This window comes from Oenanthe melanoleuca, chromosome 7 (genome assembly GCF_029582105.1).
Source record: "Oenanthe melanoleuca isolate GR-GAL-2019-014 chromosome 7, OMel1.0, whole genome shotgun sequence".
Taxonomy (NCBI): domain Eukaryota; kingdom Metazoa; phylum Chordata; class Aves; order Passeriformes; family Muscicapidae; genus Oenanthe; species Oenanthe melanoleuca.
Window position 1 is genome coordinate 9772353 of NC_079341.1, and position 19692 is coordinate 9792044.

A 19692-nucleotide genomic window follows, 5' to 3' on the forward strand; every position below is an offset into this window, starting at 1 on the left:
TGGACTCATCAAGAACAAAGCAGTAGCATCAGAATAGCTTGAAAAAACCAGTTCCCAGCCTAAGGGAACTGTCTTTGTTGATCTTCCAGGTAAGGTATTTATTTCAGCTAGAATTAGAAATATGCTGCTGTAGAGAAAAATACAGAAAGGGGAAAAGGCAAGATTTACAGTTTGGGATTAGGTTTTAGTTCCTTTATCTTTGGAAAGAGGAGGGGCGAAAAGCCAAAATAATCCAGAAGAGCTGGCAGTTTTCTTCTACCTCTTTCCTGCCCCCCCCCCCCCCCCAATTAATTTATTTCTTTGATTTTTTTACAAAGAACTGGGGATATGCAGTATATTCAGCTAGTAGAACATACCAAAGTCATCTGCAAATATGAAACAAGCTTTATTACTGGAGGAATGCAGGGAATTTGGGTGACTAATGAAGCATGCAGATAGGCAAGAAATTCAATTAGCATACATTTTCTGTGAGCTGTCTAAAAAAATCCTTACACATCCTTATTGTTGCTTCCTGAGCTAAAGCTTTGAGAAACTGTTGGAGCTAAAAAGTCTGTTTAGACCTAGTGTTCATTTTAATGTGTGGGTTGGTCTTTTTTTTAGCAATTTCAATTCTTTCCTTCAGAGACAGTCAAATATAAGCAGAGCAAACTCATATTAAAATACTATTGGTATACTTACACTAACTGAATAAACTTACATCCTTGTTTCTGAGGACAGTAGCTAAGCTTAACGAATGCTGTCAAAGCCAGATGTCAGGGTGCTGCCTTTTTAATGCACCCAAATTTAAGCATCAGATTTTCTTGATAACCATCTTCAATAAATCAAGTATTTTCAAAGTGCCTGTACTAATTACATAACCTTTCTGGCACAGTAAGTAACGTTCATGTATGTTTGAATTCAAATGCCATGAAGATGAAAATGCAATGCTACAAGCATTGCTTGCTCAGTTCCATGCAATTCACCTCTAAAAGGTAAAAAATTTAAAATATACTAGTTTAGCTAAGAACAAGTTTTATACATATGATGCTCTACACAAATTGTATTATTTCAGCGAACACTTTGAATTTTATTGCATTTCCCATTCATGAGGTCTAAGGTGTTGGACTGAGCCAGGTTTCATCCTGTACTATCTTTACTGCATTCTACTCGAGGTGTGAAAGAAGCACCTGTTAAAGCACTGCTCCAACCACATGGCTTTTGTTTACTGCTTTTATTTTCTGCTTAGAATCCCAAGTATTACAAGTCAGAAGGAAAAGCACCAAACTGCTCCACATGAGTACCTGAGCCAAGACCAAAGGCAAACATTGCTCACAACACTCATCAGCAGGTTTGTACAACAGCAGTACAGGTAACACAATACTCCACACAGCAGCACTGGAAGTGGCACTTTTTGTGAATTACAACCATTTGTACCAATGCAAGCATGTTGGAATACCATACAAAAATATACAGAAGTGTTTCTTTAGCAGGAGATTTGCTATACAATGTACTTTAAGTCATACACATTTAGGTAAAAAGAGAGACAAAAAAAAAAATTGAAGTACACACTGAAGCCAGGGAAACCACTAAACAAAACAGGAACATCCCAGAGTAGCTCCCAATCAAGCTGCCCTCAATTACAACAAAAAAGTATCTAAATGCAGTTTTTAAAGACTATGAGATTTCATCTTCCAGCAATTACAACATTATCTGAAAATTCCTTTTCCAAGGTTTCCTCAGCATCTCACAAGACAAGGATTTTGCCAAGGTTTATAATATATGGCATAATCTGTAAGAACCTTGTTATAAACATTTTTATAAGCACAATAATTTGTTATAGCGTTATTCAAACATTTATAGATAAGACCCTGCCAACATCTCTAAAAACCTGTAAATATTAAGAGCAAGATTCACGTACAACATCAGATTTACAGTAGTTACGTAAGAACTGAAAACAGAGGAAGAGTTAAAAATTTCTAAGACAGATTACTTGAGAAGTGATAAGATTTTTCCCAAAATTACATATGTTTTCTTCAAAGTTTTAAGTCCTTTTAACACCAACAAATCCTTCCCTCCCCACTAATCCCCCAAGCCAGGTATTTGGCCAACATTATTCTGTCTTTGTGCTTGAAAAAACAATTAAAAGCTTATCGGGGAATCAAGTTACACAGTTTTTCTCAATTTGTCATCATACATAAAGGCCTGAAAGGCAGCTCTACCTTCTCAATGGTTTCAATTCTAGAATATTCCAGTGGCTAAAAAATTACCAATGGCCAGGATGGCTGAAACATCATCACAAAACAAAGTGAGGTGACTGGAATGAGTTTTAGAAAGTCCTAAGCCAGCACACTGAAGGAAGCAGCAGGGAAGACACAAAGACTGTGTGTTCTGTGTTGTGCCACAGAAGCAGCAGCACTGTGGCAGCCAGACTGAAGCTGGTGCTTAGTGAAAGGAGGTTTTTATAACTTTCCTGTGTATTGCTTCAAAGCAGCTCTGTGACCAGCTGATGTGCAGTCATTTGTGTGCATGTCTAAATACACACAGCACAACAATAAACTCTGAGGTGGCATCACTTTCCAAGGTTCAGTGCTATGTGGTCCTAATGTGGGAGGGGGGATGTCAGAATTTGGGGGGGTTTGTTCAAAACACACAAAGAATCCTCTGGTGACAAATAAGAAAAGCCAGGAGGCTTTTCCTGAGCTCTTTGTATTAAAAAATATACATAAGAAATCCTTCTACTATATTATAACAAGATTTTAAGTATTTCTGGTTTTCTTTAATGAATGTGGGGGAAAAAAAAAGTACAAATTTCTTTTCTCCAAAAAAGAGAATCTACATGTGAATATTCAGGGGTTTAAAAATGCATAGTTTTCCTAAAAAGTAAAATTTAGTATTCAAAACTTCTGGAGTCTTAACACAAAGAATCAATCCCGCCCCTGTCTAGTTTTCTTCTCACACTGGTGAAGATTCTGCTATTCAATGGCTAAAATACAGTATTTTGCTTAAACTACAATAAGAGGATTTTTTTTTTTGAGGAATAAAGAACAAAATGTTTAAAAATAATTTGACACACAGACTTCAAAGCTGAGACAGATAACTGTGACTAGTTTTCCTTCCTTATTTTTCTTTTGGTCACAACAGAAAGGCTTGAAAAATTCAGGTTAGCTAAAGCTTTCTGACTTTGGTTGGTGTGATTCCAAACAAAAAGTATGCTGTACTTGTCATAAATCTTCATTTCTCTAAGTGGGGTCAATAAAATTTTTAAAGCATTTTCCCCAAATCAAGTTTCAGTATGATCCACACAAGTATTTTTGGTCAAGATAAAAATCAAATATAAGGCTATGGAAGTCCACAGGCTACAGTTAAAAGTGTATTCATTTACTGGTTTAAGGCACAGTATATATATATATATCTATATTTTTTTTTTTTTCTCTAGAAAGCTACAAGTGTAAAGTCACAGTGAGGAATTTCACATTTCAGTTTTGGTCTGGCACTCAAATTATATGTGTCCTGTCTACTGCCTGTAGACTTCTGCAAAATATTCCAGCTGTCAGGTGCTGCAGTCTCAAATGCTGTTTCCAAACTCAGAGTGAAGGAGGTGGAAAATACTGAAGCCTGAATTGATCCTGAAATAATGCACTTAGCCTTTTGTAAAAATAATCATCAGCACACTTGCACATTTGATACTTAGATACACCCTGAAATTATTTAATTTGGACGGGGAAAATAGTTTTGGCTGGTATTTCAACAAAGCCTATAGGACAGAGCTGCTGCACTTCCTCCCAGGTCAGTGAGGGTTCCCACTCTTCTGGGAACATCTGCTCGGCACTACAGGGCAGGGACACTGCCAGCCATAAGAGAGCTACATGTGGAAGGAGAACCTGCAATTATGTGCCACAAATAACAAAAATTATGATGTCACCACTCCTGGTGTTTTAGAGACAAACTCAGCTCTGACACCACACATTCCTACAGAGGCCAGAGCACAACTTGCCAATAACTGTAGAGAGGACATACTTACAAGGTTTGTTTATGACAGCATGAGTAGCAAAATCTGTCTACATTTAAGAATGCAGAAAGAAACCTTAAATCTTAAGAAAGTGAAAGTCAAAATATCACAGCTTAGGTTTTCCTCCTACAAGGCAATAAGCACATATTTGAGGCAGTTAGGTGCTTAGACACCTGAAAAATTGAGGGCTGGGCAGATTTGCTTAAGAGCAGTGGAATTTTCTCTAAATGCTCAAAATTAATTTTTAAAAGCAGCAGTATCTATTAATAAGACAAAGTATATACTTTTTACTTGAGTTTGAGGATAGATAAGCTGATTAAAAGCTTTTAACACATTCTTCCATAAATAAAAATCAGAAATCTGAAAGTATAGTCTTTGCAAAAGGTTTTCACATTTTTAAAGACTTTATGGATTCTAATATTCTAGTTTAAAGTTCTGGCTCTTAAAAAAAGGTAGAAGTTGTACTTTGAAATGAAAATTGGATTAATTTTGAATTGTCCTTCATTGCCACACATTTCCTAGAGGCTATATAAGAGCAGTATGTAGTTTTGGTTACACAAGTATGTCTCCCCTAAGGAAGCAGTGATGAAAATTGTATATTTTACATTACAGTGTTAAGTGCTTACAAAAGCTACACTGATTATCTCCCAGAGAAAAAAAAGATATGTGAAAAGTCAAAGCTGTAAATTAAGTGAAAAGCAATCACCATTAAAACATTAAATAGAAAGTAAGCATTAAGAATTCAGTCTACTTTACAATTAACAATTTTCTAGTAGCTAAGTGACTTAGAACAACAATTTTGTACAGACTCTACAACCATTTCCAAAAACATTTTCAGATCTCAAAGTACTAAAGAACAGTAAATGGCTGGTTTTAGCTCAGTATAAATACAACAAATGTCTAAACACACTCAACCCTGTACTGAAATAAACTTGATTCAAATGAAAGTTTCTCAAATGTTTACATTTATTAATAGCTACATAATGGACTTTATTCTGTGCTGTCAGATGTATCAGATTTATCAGATTTCAGAAAAACACCGAGTGAGTTCATCACTTGTTACTGGCAAACACATGGAAAATGAGATATATCAAACACTGACATATGCAATGTTTTTGCGGTTAACTGTCAATACATTTTATTAATCACTGACTTTAAAGTTAGCCCAATTAGGTTATATAGATGAAAAATTCACTGAGACCAACCAGCAGTCTCTATGCCTTCTACAGTGTATTACTACTGCACTGATTAGGGTTTTGTTGTTATTCATCTATTTGTTTGGAAATGTAGAAAATTAATATTAAGGAAGGATTTGCTACATGAATAAGCTCACTCAAAAGCAAAATCAGGGGAGAACTCTAAATGTCAGAAATAATATTAACCTAAATTCCAGTTACTGCAGTTCTTGGAAATAAAACATACAAAGAAACCTCCCACCAAAACCCACCCAAACCAATCTTCTTTCAATAGGATGCTGAAATGTGACCCACTGCAACCAGCTTTTAAATCACAACTAAAAAGATTAGCTTTTGGACAACATTAATTCACTCAGTTCCAAGATACATTTGGTAACTCCAGTGAAGATGTGAGTTTTTCTTTATCAGACACCTAGATGAAACTGTAAGGAATATGTTTGATGACATGAAGCAGAAAAGATTATAGACTTCAATAGTAATTTCAGGGTATGAAGATAACACTAAAAGCTTCTCATTAAATATCTCCCTGTCAAAGAAAGATTCTGCTGTACCAAAAGTTAGTGGCATTTAAGTGGTATTTTAAGTTCTTACCCTGCTTCCTCATTCTGTTTCTGATAGCATATAAAATAAATTTGTATTAGATCCACAAATAGTTCTTATTTTGAATGCATCCTGAGGTCTAAACCCTTAAAATTTGTGCCTTGATCTCCTCCCACATAGTCTGGATAATCTAAAATTTGAAGAATAAAGTAGAATTTTAATGTAATTAAAGGTAGTAAGAGACATTATAATGTATTTGCCAAAAGCTGTTTTATAAATGCAGCTCACTCATAATAAAGGATATTTCAGTAATATTTACATCTCCTTATATATGCAATTAACAGTACACATATATATATATATATATATATGTATAGGGTTATTCTGCATTTCTGCTGAAATGGTAACTGAGCAGTGGCAGAACTACAGACAAACAGTCAACAACTACAAACAGTATTTTACCTGCAAAACAATCTCAGACTGTTACAAAAGCTGAATGACAAGATGACAAGTAGGATAATTCATCCTCTCTTAGAATGGGATAAATTCTAAGACTTGTTCTAATCCCATTACCATCCACTGGTTATATGGCAAATCTAATTGGAATTAGACTCCTAATCTGCCAAACAGCTGAAGTTGTCCAGTCCATGATCACTGCACAGTCCAGATGCACATCCCTGACAACAGTTTAAATCTATTAAATAGCACACAATGCATTTAAATTCAAAATAGGAGTAAGACTTCCTCTCCTTTCCCAGTAAAGATAAACTCTCTCTGAGAAAAGAGAGTGTTGAGGGAGATGTGAAACACTTGTCATCTGAGATCTCAGGACTATTCCTACCTCCAACTTGAAAATCAGGCAGGAATATACACAAGATACTGGAACTTGCTTTATGAAGAGTGCTAACAATCATAAATAGAACTCCAGCTAAAAAAAAATAAAAATCATTAAATGAAAAAAAAAAATTGGTGTTATCCTATGCTGCTGCAATTCAGTCGTTTCACTTTATGACATATTTTGAAAGCTATCAAAGATACTAAATATTGAGTGTGTTTGGTTTCCAACAAAGGGATTCATGCAGAAAGAGTCTGTTAAGGTGGAAAAACAATACCACAAGTAAAATAGAGTAAAATGGACTGTGAAAGACAAGGTAAACTATCTTCCACAGAAATCAGACCCTGCACATTTCACAGCCCTTTGCCAGTCCTAATGCCACCATCTCTCATTTACAGATATTTGCAAGTACAATACTGTTCTTCTATGTCTGAACAGCTATTTCTAGTTAAACTAACTGGTGCATTTAGCTACAGGCATATTAAGACACACAAATTATCTTATATACATATACATATAGTGTAGCGTACATTTGATTAGAAAATATCAACATATAATCTATTCAAATAACTTTTCTGATTTACAAACACTATATTATAATCAACCTTCTTTTTAAAAAAGGTTAAGACTAGAATACCAGCACACAGATTATTGATAGCAGTGACAGTGGTTTGGCTAAGTACAATATCCTTACTCAGTTACAGCACTTTTAATGACTTACTAATAACTTGAACTGCTGACTTGAATCTAAGCAAACAAAACACACATGGCTTTCTTCACATTTGTCCTCCATTTTGGAAAGTCACTGTGTGAATTGAGTCTTTCCAGCCAGCTCAAAGGAATTGACCCTAACAACACGTTAGAAATAACTGAGGCACTTTAGGCAAGATAATTAAGATATGATGGAATTAATGGGTCAGACTGGCTGTACTACTGTATCAAGAGTATACTTGATTGACTGTGAGCAGCAGATTTCCTCTTGGTATTCCTATAAGATGATTGAGCTGGTCTAGTATTTCCAGATGAAGATAACAGGTATCTCAAACACAGCAGAGACAGCTAACACAGAAGCAAGTAGTAAGCTCATCTCTACACAGAATCAATACCTCATTTAAATCTAAGGACTGCTGAGATTTTTTTCTATTGGCAAAACACATGCCAGGGTGACAGAATTCCTTATACAATAGCTATTGTAGGCTTTATTATAAATGGCAGTCACTGTAGCATCTAGGCACTAAGATAAAATTTATACAGAGCTAATAATTATGGTCAGTATTTTTTACTATTACTGAGTTTGCCCACATGCAGAAGTTAGCACTGTATGGCAGGACAGGAGTTTGCAGGGTTGTAACTATTCCATATTTATTTTATATATTGGCATTTATTAGGAGGAGGTTGATTCTCTGTTTAGGAAAAAAGTCTGCCTTATTTACTTAGAAGGAGTGCAGCAACTGCACTGTTAACTCACACCATATTTCAATGTTTGCTAGCTTCTACATATGGACAAAGTCCAAGGATTAATTTCAAAATTGCAGAGAAAACTGACAATGTTTTAAAACAACATTACAGCAAATTGTTTATGAATCTGCTGGTGTCCTTCCTGAATAGAAAGCTACATAGAATACTGTTGTTTTCTCACTCTCACAAAAAGTAAAATGTGTAAGACTTGCAATAATCTCACAAATGTTCAACTCACACTGATTGAACAAATGATTTGACAGAAGTACAGTTCTTTATAAGCAGTACATTCTAGTTTGTCTAGACACAAATGTGGCAGCTTTTGAATAAAATAATTCAAAGTATACTTGGCTGTGTGGTTTTTGTGATAGTCACAGTGTGCTTGAAATGTATTGAGTTTCAACCAGCATACTTTAGACCTGCAAGAGATGCAAGTTCAGAACACAGACACTGCATGGCACAGTGAGTAAAAAAGGTCTGTTTTCACAAATCAGTATAGTGAAATACCAAGGTGACTACAAGGCAGAGTATTGAGATGCTGCACTGATATGAGTCATGTGCTTACACACAGTAAAACCACTCCATTTTCAGAGACATGAAATAAACACCAGGAAAAGTTTTCTAAGCAACATGAATAAAACCATGAATTTTTTGTAAAGTATTCACAGTTCTGTCCTCTTTCCCACATAATGTAAACTACTGATCATATTAATTTAGGCATTTCTGTGTTGCAATTTTTCCCATCTCCAGTGTTAAGTTTCTAGGGTGCATTGTCCTATATATGTCCTATATAGAATGAACATTACACAAAACAGCACAGTACATGTAGAAGAAGAGAAAAGGTTACAAAGTGTGGGACTCTGTATAAATGCATTCGTCCAAAGGCCAGCATTGCAACAGACAAAGGGAGTGGAACTTTGGCTGCAATCTTCAAGAGTTTACTGTAAGAAGACAAAGAAAAAAAAATCATTTTGTAGCCAGATATGCAGAAAGTAAGCAAATGCCTATTTCATTTTCCTTTGCAAAATAATTTATATTTCAAGGCTTTGTTCATCTTTAAAACTGAATAGCTAAATCTAATAGTCCATAAAAATTGATGCATAACCAAAAGAAATTATTCCAAAAGGTTAATGTCATTAAAAACATTATATAATTTAGAATTTTTTTCTCTGTAGCATAGGAAAACTTAATGGTTTAGGTCAGTTGAGATAATAAGGTCAAGAAGATAATGATATTTGCTATTGTTGATTGCCATTCCTGAGGCATTGACTAATTTCATATCTCAACAAGAAATATTCTGTCAGCAAAACAAAGTTCTAAGAACTTAATCCAGTAGAGAGATTATATTTCTACTCCCATAAGGGGAGCTACAAGAACATAACTACAATCCTTTTGAATTCCCTTTCCCTTGTAACCATCTGAAAATAATTGCTCAAGGTATTTGGATTCTGTGACACTTGAAAGGATTCAATGAACTGTGAGTTAAAGGGTGACATTTCAAGACGTTGTTATGCAGCCAATTGCTTAGATAGCACATACTTAATTTATTTTCATGTGGCAAATACAAGGGACTTTTTCCTCCTAGAGGAACTAGAGGTACTCTGCACACATTTTAGCTTATCTTTTAGACATAACCATATGAGTTCATGAATCTCTACAGAGGCTGAACAAGTACAGCATAAATTAAGTTTTACCACACAAATGGTAATTCACAAAGAAGCAGGAAAGCAAAACTAGAGACTACAGGGCTAGGGCTACAGTACCTTGATTTCACTTCAGAAGTACTTGAGCTCATTAGAATTTCTAAAATACATACGAGGATAATAGCTGTGGATCTACAGGGATCAGGATCAAGTCTAACATTGTACCTGCAAAGAAAAGGTTTAAAAAGCACATCACTTCTAAACTAGGCTGCCAAATAATGTCAATGTGCTGATGACAAAAAATATATATGAAATCTGTATGACATCCCAGCCTGATTTTAAATCCTTTCTGAAACATTACTTTCTTCAACATATTACTGATTCACTTAACACCTATTTACACCACAATACAAACCAGACAGGATAGAGAAAACAATAATAATTAACAGAAGTCTTTAAAACTATATGGTAACTAATAATGTAAAGAATCAAACATTTATAGTTTTTATTATCTTCAAAGGTTCCTGTAATTTCTTCCACATTAGAGTAAATTTAATTTTTTTTTTTAATTTACCTGAGATTTTTTAACCAATAAATTAAAGATGGCAAGTTGAGCAGCACAATCCACGTGAATAAATTAAGGATTGTAATGTGTATCTTAAGACTGTTCACAGCTTCAGCAAGTGTTTTACTGTTGGAAAGAGACTGTGTTGCTTCTGGAATGCTGTCCACTGAACTCTGGGCTTGAACTGCGTGTGTACTGGAGTTCTGTGAAGTTTCTTTTGAGTGGTCTGAATCCTGGAAATGAGACACAGAAGTAAAAAAAAAAAAAAACTGCACAGGCTTGTAAGAATCCTTGCTGGGGAAAGAGGGGAAAATATCCTAACAGTATCACACCAGCTGTGATTTAGGAAGAAAATATGCAATTTATTCCTCAAAAAGCCATCAAAAGCAAAATTCAAGAGTTCAATTTTAAAGTATCTAAATTAAACCAGAAATTTCTCATACACTAATAGTTTATATGTCTATGGAAGAAAAGTAGTGGAGTGTAGATGCCCTGTAGGTGCCCTGACACCAATGAAATGAAAAGGAGGTCCTGGAACAGAAGAGAACAAAATAAAAGGCGTAATAAAGCATGGGGATGAAAAATCACAGATGATCATTCACAGGAAAGACATAGGAAGTATTGCAACTGGGAATAAAATATTATCTGTAGGAATAAATAGCAAAGATAAACGAATAAGTTGACAGATACTAACTTCCAATGGCAGAAAAAAACCCCACAAATGAAACAAAAAATTATATAGAGATGAAAGGAGAGGATTTTCGACTAAACACATGAGCAATCCACCCAAAGAAACCCAAAGAAAACTTTCAACAACTTTTTCTGTCTGACTGCTTTGTTGTACATTTGCAAAAAAGAGCAGGTAGCTATCATATGCTGTTATCCACACTGCTTACATCTTTGATCCTATACCTTAAAGTAACCCAGAAAATAAATTTCACACTGCATGAAATCCAACACTTCACTGTGTTTTAGATAGCTCTCTATTTACTGCACTCTCAGCCCATACTCATCTAATACAACCTATTTGTCATCTCTGGACTAAAAGTCCTTAAACTCCACACACTGCCTCTCTAGAAAAAAAACAGTTTTACCTGAAGTATAATTACCTAGAATTTTTTTTTCTTTGAGATAAGCCATGCATAATCAAATACCAAAATTTAGACAAACCCAGTTATTCTGTGTGCATTCAGAGACAGAATTTTCTTAGATGACAAGTTCACATTGCAGAAGCTTCAAACAGCAGTCGTGTGTTGGAGCAGGCTGCCCATGGCCTGGCTGTTCTTTAGTCATACATGCAGCAAAGTGAACTACAGCTACCCAGTCACTGCAGCACAACCTGAGAGTACCAAGGCAAAAGTTTGCCAAACAATTTTTGGCCCCAGTTTGGAACAGAAGCAGGAAACAGACTCACCCTGTTGTGCATGTTTTGCTCTGCTTTTACAGTCACATGCAGTTTTACAACCTGTAAGACAAGCAGTTGCTTGTTTAGTAAGGATTGTTCACACAAAAGCTGTAGTATATGAGAAGAAATTGAGGACTCCTTACTCTTCAAGGGAGCTATTAGTCCTTGTTTTTATAATATTGCCTAGCTAGAAGTTAAAATTTTCAATTATCTGCATTGCTGTATGCACATGGGACCACATATTTCTTTGTAAGAAGCACTAACAAAAGAAGAAAAATTCTACAAATTACAAAATTATGACACTGATATATTAGAAATACCGGTTTCAAGTATGAGAATCATAACATTTATTTTATGTATGAAAAAGGGTAATTTGGATTTTTGCTTTTAACCCGGGGTTAATTCAATGCATCTAAAATTTTCAATTCAGTTACAAATACAAAATGTTTAGCCTTTCAGTACCTTGAACAAGTATTGAAGATAAATGATGAGCACAGCAAATGCACCACAAGTGGTCCAGCTAACCAAAGCAAGAGATATCATCCCACAGAGTCTTCTGGGTGTAATCAACTTATCTTTTTGAAGTTCAGTAGGTCTAAAAAAAAAAAAAAAAAAACAAAAACAGAAACAAAACTCCTGTTATATATACTTCTTCCCAAACATCAATTTCTGCTTGCTTTAAAACTCAGATGTCTAAAATCATGTATAAATTCAATCTGCCCAGAATTCAATCTTGCCCAAGCATTCACACAGAAGTAAACAAACAAAAAAACCCCAATTGCCAGGGTCAAAGTAATTTAGAAGAGCATAATTATATAGCATCACGTTGTTTTACCTAATCAGAGTTAACCATAATGAAGAGAAGAGCCTCAGAGATGTAGAGAAAAATACTCCACTCCAGTAGGCAATGCCTGTCCCAAAAAGAAATAGAATCAGGGACACAAGGGGGAACCATGCATCCTGACTACTCAGTACAGCAGCATCCACCTCTGGTAGTGACAGTGATTCCCATATCTCTCTAAACCAGTTAAACCTGCCAAAAACATGAAAGCAGTATTATTTATCACTTCCAATTGCTCTTAACAGTTAGATATCTATCAACTATTCCTTCTATTACAGTCTTTCAAGCAAAACAACAGTCAGGTGTTTACAGTGACTACAGATAAAATAGTATTCCTCCCCAGCAACAGTTTTACTGAAACTTCTGTTTTGGAAACTGCTGTAAACAAATAATGCAAACTCACCCCTGCAGAAAGACAACAATGCTTATAAGAGGTTCTACTTTGTAGGGCTTTGCTGTCCTAACCAGTTCAAGGGAGAAGTCTGAACACTGGCCTAGAATCAAGAACAGAGAGCATCTCCAGTTACTGTCATGTCATGAACTTTAACCAAGATCATCCACAACAAAATATAAATTCAGACAGTGGTGAGTTGACTTGAAAACAAGATAACCATTTCTTGTAACAGTACTGCAAGGCTGCAGACTTCACCACCCTTCTCCACTGGGTCACCCACATTAAGGTAATATGGCACATGAGTTTCTAGAGACGTTATGGAGTTTGTTACAAACACCCCCTGAATTTTAATAAAAAAGCATTTTGTCTGAAGACATGGCTCAAAGCTGTTATGCAAATCTCACATTTTCTGCACATTAACAATGTATTTTAAACTTTTGCATGTATTTTTAAATACACTTCTGGTAATTCTAAACTACTGTGCAACACCAATATTTCACAGAGAAGGGACTGCAATTTAAAATTATAAGGAAATATTTTGCTACAGTACAGCCTTGAAGAACTACCAGCCAAGGAAAAATGAAAATGAAGAGCACAGATCCAAGTATTTCCATAAGCTGAATCATATTTAGCTTTAAAATTTCACATCTAGCTAGTCTTTCAACAGTAAATTCAATGAGCAATTCATCTAAAAACACTTGTGACAGAGAAAAATATACAGATTTTCAGAAAGCTACCTGTTGATCTCAATGTGCTCAGTTGTCCTCCATAAGTAAGAAGAATATTAGAAACAATATACACTGGAAAAGCACCAGCATGGAACCTTACTATCTGAAAAACAAGGATAAAGAGACAACTTAACTTCTATCTATAAAAATATATTCTAAAAATACATGCACAAATATTATCATGAAGCCAGAATGATAGTGAGATTAGAAAACCTTTCTTAAAAGATCCAGTTTCTCTTGTTAATGCTTATTTGATAATCTCCAATAGCAGTTAATGTTATACATGGAAAATACTAGAATCTCTCATAAGCAGCTAATGAAACAGGTTTGGATAAATGATCAAATTAGAAACAAATGGGTTTTTTTTCCCCAGTCAAGTATGAAAAAAAATCAAGTATCACATTTCAGAAAAGTCATTTTAAAGCAATTTAAATGCCACTTTCCAAGCAAAATCTGCATATAGTTATATATTCTTTTAGTCACAAAACTTTTGGAAGCAATTATATGCATGTATTAATTGGCTTCCACTCTCTTTATATACCAATAGCCTATAAATTCTCATAAAATAACAACAAAATGACAAATCTTTGCTCTAAATGCAACACTTACGTAGAGAACCTTGCCAGTTTTATTCCAGCACTACACATAGGTGCTTGCAAATTAATTACTCTTTAGATCCAGAGAAGTGCAGATGGCCAGTCTATTTTTACTGATCCCCATGTCAAAATGTAGTCTTCATTGATAACCAAAGAAGATTTGTTGAAAAGGAGCATATGGACCTACTTAGGCTTTTCCCCCCAACTTAATTGATGCCAAATCTATTTTAAAGTTTTAACACCACTGACTCATCAAGCAAGAAAGTTAAAGTGACCTACAGATATTGAGCTCACCACAAAGCCACAGGCTCCACATTTACAGCAGCTCTTTAGAGCTAGAGAGCTTTTCTGCTCCTCTAAGGACCAGAGCCTGACATTCATCTGGGAGGGATCCTTGCAAAGGGACAATGGTGCAAAATGATCGCTGAATAGTGCTCCTCTTGGCATCAAGAGGGAATCTAAAGTGCCACAGTAAGGAAGGGAGGAAGCAAAATTTTCTACAGATGCTACTGTAATTAAAAAAAAAACTATTTACTTTTAGGTTTTCTTACCTGCCCAAGAACCTGCAGAAGTGAGGTCTTGAGAATTACCTTAAAAAAAAATTTTTGTTTGATACAATGGTAAGCAAAAGGACAAAACACTTTAATTTTTAAGAAGCAAATTTAAGTTCTAGAATACAGCAATCCCACAACTAAAATGTACAACACCTTACTACTGACAATTAATAGCAATGCTTTAGAGTCCAGGTTTCAATACTAACCCAGCTGTTGCAAAACAGTTGTAACACACACTACATGTCAAAAAGGCCAAACAGCCCTTTAGATTTGCTTAGGATTTATTTAGATTTATTAGTTATGGTTTAAAAGACTAAATTATGCAAAAATTAGCCAGCAATGCAAACCAGCTGTAAAATAAGTGTTTACTCACTTCATACTGACAGTCTGGAGAAGAGTAGATGATTAACTCTGGAAGGCTGCTGTCGTTGTGAGGCTGAGCAATGTGCAGCTTGGCTGAAACCTCAGCAAGAGATGGAACTCTGAAACAGCAAGTTACATGGTCACTGCTGTCCTTGTAAACAAGCAGAAAAACCAAACCTGTCTCAGTCTTCAACAAGTGCACACAAAGCAGATCTACCACATCAAATGTCATCACAAGCTGTGACCAAAATGGTGTAAGGAACTTGTTTATCCTGTCACAAAGAACATCCTCAGTTCCCTCTCCTCTGAACTATTGGGGGACATGGCACTAAGGAAAGAAGACAAGTTCAGTAAACACACTGCCTCATAGAGCATGTAAATATGCTGAGTGCCAGGGTGGGAAGAACAGATCCTCAAGAATACAATTTGGTTTGCAAGTATTATGCTGCTGGAAAACACGAGGTTGGAAATTGTGAGGTATCCTTAAGACTTCTAAAATAAGATAGAAATACAGTTTTCCTCCCATCTAAAATACAGTCTAGTTGTTCAACTTCTTAAGTGACAAATATATTTCAAGCTGTATCATTTGATTTTGTCAGGACTGTGCAGCTGAAGCAAACATAGGGCTAGCTGTGTGATCCAAACCCTGGCTTCCAGGAGGAAGCCAGCATCCAGAGCAGCCACTGTTCTCCACTCATGAGGAGGTCAATGGTTATCCTGAGAATTTCAGACCAGCATATTTGACTTCCAATTTTCAAGAAAATTGGTGAGAATCATTAAGCAAACAAATAGCAGGTATTCTTATTCTAGGACAAGTCAAAACAACTTAGTCAACAAGGGCAGAAAGGTAACTGAGGAAAAAGTGCAGAAGTCAAACACTTAAGACTGAAGAAACTGTCTCACATCAGAAATATTACCACAACAGGATACTAATATTCTTCAAAAAATATATTAAAAAGTTATTAATTGTTAAATCCTTACTTCGCTACAGTTATTGAGTCTTCATATGACCAGGGGATATGAAGTCTGTAAACACTAGGTTTTCTTTCTGAAATGGAACAGCATTAAAAAATATAAACTTAATTAAGAACCAGGTGTGCCAACTGTCTCTAAAAGCTACAGGGCCAGTGAAACAAAGGTGGCACACAGATCACCACACAGAATCACTGCCTTGCAGTTACATTGCAATTGATATTGCAATGAAGATCAGAGCAGTTAGCAAACAAAAATGACATTTTTAAACTCAGACTGTTACAGGACAAGACATTGAAACATCAATGTTTAAAGGAAGAACAGTTATGAGAAGAGTTCTGCTTATCAATATGAAGTAAAACCTCAGTCCAATAAAATCCATCACTTTCTTTTTTTGAAACAGGGTCCTTTAGCAACCCATCCTATTTAAGCTTATGTAGCTCAACATTCAAATTTGAGTTCCATTATCAGCAAATAAAAATCCTAGCCAAATGTGCTTTTCTCAAGAAACACTTTCAACATAAGGCTGCATCCTGACATAAGGGAAATTCAACTTCCCTTTGCTGGGAAGTAAGAAAAACAAATATTAATTCCTCATTTTTGTTGATCCATCCCTTTTAAAGTGGGAAATGAGAGATATCAGCAGACACATTTGAACAGACTATCACAGTGTTGCCTAAACTCCACTGCATGAGAAGACTATAGTTTCTACAAATTTTCAGCACTTTAGAAGACTTCTATTTACCTTTGAGTGGCTGACAGTGGCTGTCTATATAAATTTTGAAAGCTTGATATATCTAGAACACAAAAAAATCATTAGTCACTCACTTTTCTTCAAACAAACAGTGGTTACATTACCTTAAAAATTTTCATAGTATTCTTACTTGGTTGAAGTACTGAAGCTGTACATTGTAAAGTAATCCACTTGAATTTAATAGAATTTTGCTTGACGAAAGCCCTGTAAAGGATGTAATATTTTCACTTATTAGATAAAATTATCTGAGAACTCACTACATTTTCAGATTATTTCTTTTCCAGGAGAATTACATATTTTCATATCTATTAGTCTATACTCCATGTCTCTTATTTCTTTGTTACTAACAAAAGAAGTGTTAGCATTAGTAAAAAACAACCCCCAAAAACCTCCTGACTTGACATTTTTAGGCAAATTTATTATCCAAAGGTAAGTTATATTAGTTTTCCATTTTTTCCAAAAGCAATATGCTATACTCACCAAATGAAAAAAGATGTGTTACAGGGAGCTGTACTGTTCTGGAATCCTCTTTGAAGAATTCACAGCCCAAAGTATACTGCAATTGAGGATATTAAAAAACATTAGAATCTCCAACAAGAACTCTAAGAACTGATTTGAGAATTGTGGCTTTCTACATGTTTCAATTGCTATTCATGCCTATTGTTTGGTATTTTATCAAAGCGTTTCTGAGCTTACAGAAGCTAACAAAAGCTACTTTCAAACCACACTACAGTGTGGGTCTGTGGTTTCTCAAAGTAACTTAGCACATATTTAATATACTTCCTTTTCCTCCTGTCATACCACCTGAAAGTTAAGAATACAAGAAGCAAGCAATTCCTGAATGTCATATTTTTTTACCTTATTGCCAACTGCAGGTGGTACCTGAATGACAATGTGGGACAAAGAAGGATAGTCCAAAAGTTTCAGCATTACAACCTTAAAAGGAAAGAAAAAGGAAAAAGAAAGAAGTAGAAGAGTCATTATGAACATACCCCTTAGCTTTCCCCTTGCCAGTTCCCAGTTGTCCACCTCTTGTACCCTCTTCCTGTGGAATACAAGCTGTTCCAATGCTCCAAACAGGACAGCTCCTTCCCCTCTGATTTGCAACCACCCCCTGAAGCACCTCTCCCTCCTGCAAGTTAGGTACACACTTACCTTGGTCGTTGGAAGTAACTCAGCTCTCCAGGATAAATCAGCAGCTTCCAGGCTGTAAAAATTCATGCACATTAAAGGATGAGCATAGTCATTATGCAGGCCCAGCACTATGGCAGTGGATTAACATACCAGCTTCTTTCTCTCTCTCTCTGAATTAACATTTTAAATTGAGAAGAGATTTGGGTGTATTGCAACCACAGTAATTTATCAAACTACAGTAATTTCAGAGAGTGCAAATCTTATCTGTGCAAAACCAAGCCAAGCAAAGCTCCAACTCTCTCATACAGACAACCTGCAGCACATATTAGCCAGGCAACTTCAGACACAAAATGAAAACTTTTCATAAGCTAAAACTGCACTAGCATTGAATTATCATGTGGTTATTAGCATCTGTTAAACCTCAAAAGCACAAATTTTCCTACGGAAATATCTAAAATAGACCATAGACTTAGCTGTTGAAGAGTTTGCAGCAGTTCTAAAATGTGTCCACACACTGAACACATCCATGTGGTCATTCCAAGTTCTGATTTTTTGAATGTCAGGATACTGCTGTTTTTCTAAATAATGTTCTTGACCTCAGGACACAGCCCACAGCAAACCCACTATTACTAGAAGAGGTTTAAGTAGCAGTCCTGAACTTTATATCAAAGGTTATACAAAGGAGTAACAGCCAACTTCTTGGATCAGAAAAAGTAATTGTGACATCTGGCTATCTGCTGGAGGCAAGATTCTGGCTGTACACCTCAGTGATCCCAGAACAGATAAACACTCTGCTAATTCAATTTTCCCTGGAAGCTTTCCCTAATTTGAAGAGTAGATTGGATTTACTTCATTTTACAAATGTAAGCTAAGACAATGTTTTAAATCCATTTTGTAGTGACTGTCATAACAAATAACCACTAAACCACCCACCCTTCTAAATATTTTTCATATGACAAGAGCAATTTTGAAATAAGAAAAAAAGAGATGCTTTAATCCACTCTTCTGAAGGCTCTGTGTGACATTTGCTGTCTTTTTTTCACAGATTCTAAAGAAACAGAATGACAGAGTGGTTTGGGTTGAAAAGAACATAAAAAAAACATCTAGTTCCAATAGCCCTGCCATGGCCAGGAACATCCTCTACTAGATCAGGATACTCAGAACCCCATCCACCCTGGCCTGGAACATCTCCAGGGATGGGACATCCACAGTCTCTATGGAGGAGCTGCTCACAGGGAACAACTTCTCTTAATATCCAATCTACACCTGCCCTGTCAGTTCAAACCCACTGCCCCTTGCTGTCACCTCATGCCCCTGTGAAAGGTTCCTCTCCAGCTCTTGCTATGAAGGTCAAAAACACAGCTCCATAAAGAAGAATATCACCTATTTTAAGAAAAGCTACTCTTTCCTGCTTTCCTGGTGATATAGATAGCATGAATTATTTACAATAACAATTTTACTTCCCAATCCTTTCCTACCAAGGATAATTTATATGCTTCAAATTCAAGCACAGTCTCACAAAACCCTTTTCAATAAAGAACAGGAACTGTTCATACTTACCACACTGATGAATTAGTGTTCATGCAGCCATAAATCCAGCTACTTGTGTCCTGTAAAGTCAATACCATAAAATACTACATTACCTATGTGTGATTGCATTTATAAATACATTGAAAATACTGATTACTTCAAACAATCAGGGGTTAAAACTGATGATAATTAAAGG

At 35.6% G+C, this 19692-nt stretch overlaps 1 protein-coding gene across 2 annotated transcripts in view; it reads right to left on the reverse strand.

The window, feature by feature from the left end:
• Nucleotides 1-1490: 1490 nt before the first annotated feature.
• The window catches only part of PGAP1 (post-GPI attachment to proteins inositol deacylase 1), a 33677-nt gene continuing 15475 nt past the window's right edge, over nucleotides 1491-19692 (reverse strand). For both annotated transcript variants that reach the window (XM_056495726.1, XM_056495727.1), the window contains 17 exons: nucleotides 19527-19576; nucleotides 17988-18039; nucleotides 17691-17768; nucleotides 17313-17388; nucleotides 16963-17036; nucleotides 16824-16875; nucleotides 16088-16154; nucleotides 15117-15225; nucleotides 14741-14779; nucleotides 13603-13696; nucleotides 12875-12965; nucleotides 12466-12663; nucleotides 12093-12225; nucleotides 11640-11690; nucleotides 10235-10458; nucleotides 9781-9885; nucleotides 1491-8958 (listed from right to left, as the gene is read on the reverse strand). In XM_056495726.1, the coding sequence (XP_056351701.1) occupies nucleotides 8820-8958; nucleotides 9781-9885; nucleotides 10235-10458; nucleotides 11640-11690; nucleotides 12093-12225; nucleotides 12466-12663; nucleotides 12875-12965; nucleotides 13603-13696; nucleotides 14741-14779; nucleotides 15117-15225; nucleotides 16088-16154; nucleotides 16824-16875; nucleotides 16963-17036; nucleotides 17313-17388; nucleotides 17691-17768; nucleotides 17988-18039; nucleotides 19527-19576 (1632 nt within the window). In that variant the 3' untranslated portion in view covers nucleotides 1491-8819. The remainder of the gene's footprint in view (nucleotides 8959-9780; nucleotides 9886-10234; nucleotides 10459-11639; nucleotides 11691-12092; nucleotides 12226-12465; nucleotides 12664-12874; nucleotides 12966-13602; nucleotides 13697-14740; nucleotides 14780-15116; nucleotides 15226-16087; nucleotides 16155-16823; nucleotides 16876-16962; nucleotides 17037-17312; nucleotides 17389-17690; nucleotides 17769-17987; nucleotides 18040-19526; nucleotides 19577-19692) is intronic.